This window comes from Frankliniella occidentalis, unplaced genomic scaffold (assembly GCF_000697945.3).
Source record: "Frankliniella occidentalis isolate FOCC.00 unplaced genomic scaffold, Focc_3.1 Scaffold82, whole genome shotgun sequence".
NCBI classification, from domain to species: Eukaryota; Metazoa; Arthropoda; class Insecta; order Thysanoptera; family Thripidae; genus Frankliniella; species Frankliniella occidentalis.
The window spans coordinates 61,642-63,034 of NW_026267212.1; the positions used below are offsets into that span (position 1 = coordinate 61,642).

Here is a 1,393-nt window from a genome sequence, read left to right on the forward strand (position 1 = left end):
TGGATACTGTGGCGTCAGATTCAGAAACTGATGATGAGGGAGTCTATGGTGCTTGCACAGAAGCACCAAGGAAAATGGATGACATCCATGATGCTAAAACCCAAATGCTTGAGAAACCCACAGACAATGATGATTGTGAAGAGCAGGCTACCTCCTTAGTACATAACAAAAGTGCTGGTAAATCTGTCAATATCCATGAGGCTGCAACCCAAATGGTAGATACTGGTGTGTCGGACTCAGAAACTGACGATGAGGGCGTCTATGGTGCTTGCACAGAAGCACCAAGGAAAATAGATGACATTCATGATGCAAAAACACAAATGCTCCAGGCTCCAACAGACAATGACGAATATGAGGATCAGGCTACCCCATCAATAGCAAGCCAAACAACAGGAAATTCTGTTAATATCCATGAGGCTGTAACCCAAATGGTGGATACTGTTGTGTCTGACTCAGAGACTGATGATGAGGGAGTTTATGGTGCTTCCACAGAAGCACCAAGAAAAATGGCTGACATTCATGATGCAAAAACACAAATGCTTGAGGCAGCCACAGATAATGACAATATAGAAGAGCAAGCTACCAACTCGGTAGGAAACAAAACTGCAGGTAGATCTGCCAATATTCATGAGGCTGCAACCCAAATGGTGGATTCTGTTGCCTCCGACTCAGAAACTGATGATGAGGGAGTCTATGGTGCTTGCACAGAAGCACCAAGGAAAATGGATAACGTCCATAATGATAAACCCCAAATGCTTGAGGGGCCCACAGACAACAATGATCGTGTACAGCAGGCTACCTCCTCAGAAGAAAACAAAACTGCAAGTAGATCTGTTAATATCCATGAGGCTGCAACCCAAATGGTGCATACTGTTGTGTCTGACTCAGAAACTGATGATGAGGGAGTCTACGGTGCTTGCACAGAAGCGCCAAGGAAAATGGATGACATCCATGATGCAAAGACACAGATGCTCCAGGCACCCACAGATAATGACAATATAGAAGAGCAAGCTACCAACTCAGTAGGAAACAAAACTGCAGGTAGATCTGCCAATATTCATGAGGCTGCAACCCAAATGGTGGATACTGTGGCCTCTGACTCAGAAACTGACGATGAGGGTGTCTATGGTGCTTGCACAGAAGCACCAAGGAAAAATAATGACATTCATGATGCTAAAACCCAAATGCTCCAGGCACCCACAGACAATAATGAATATGAGGATCAGGCTACCCCATCAATATCAAGCCAGACTATAGGAAAATCTGTTAATATCCATGATGCTGTAACCCAAATGGTTGACACTGTGGCCTCTGACTCAGAAACTGACGATGAGGGCGTCTATGGTGCTTGCACAGAAGCACCAAGGAAAATGGATGACATCTATGATGGTAA

At 44.7% G+C, this 1,393-nt stretch overlaps 1 protein-coding gene across 1 annotated transcript in view; it reads left to right on the forward strand.

Moving 5' to 3' along the window:
- Positions 1-6: 6 nt before the first annotated feature.
- The window catches only part of LOC113210506 (mediator of DNA damage checkpoint protein 1), a gene marked incomplete in the record, with an annotated part of 5,972 nt that continues 4,585 nt past the window's right edge, over positions 7-1,393 (forward strand). The window contains 1 exon segment of the mRNA XM_052269105.1: positions 7-1,382. Within this exon segment, the coding sequence (XP_052125065.1) occupies positions 75-1,382 (1,308 nt within the window).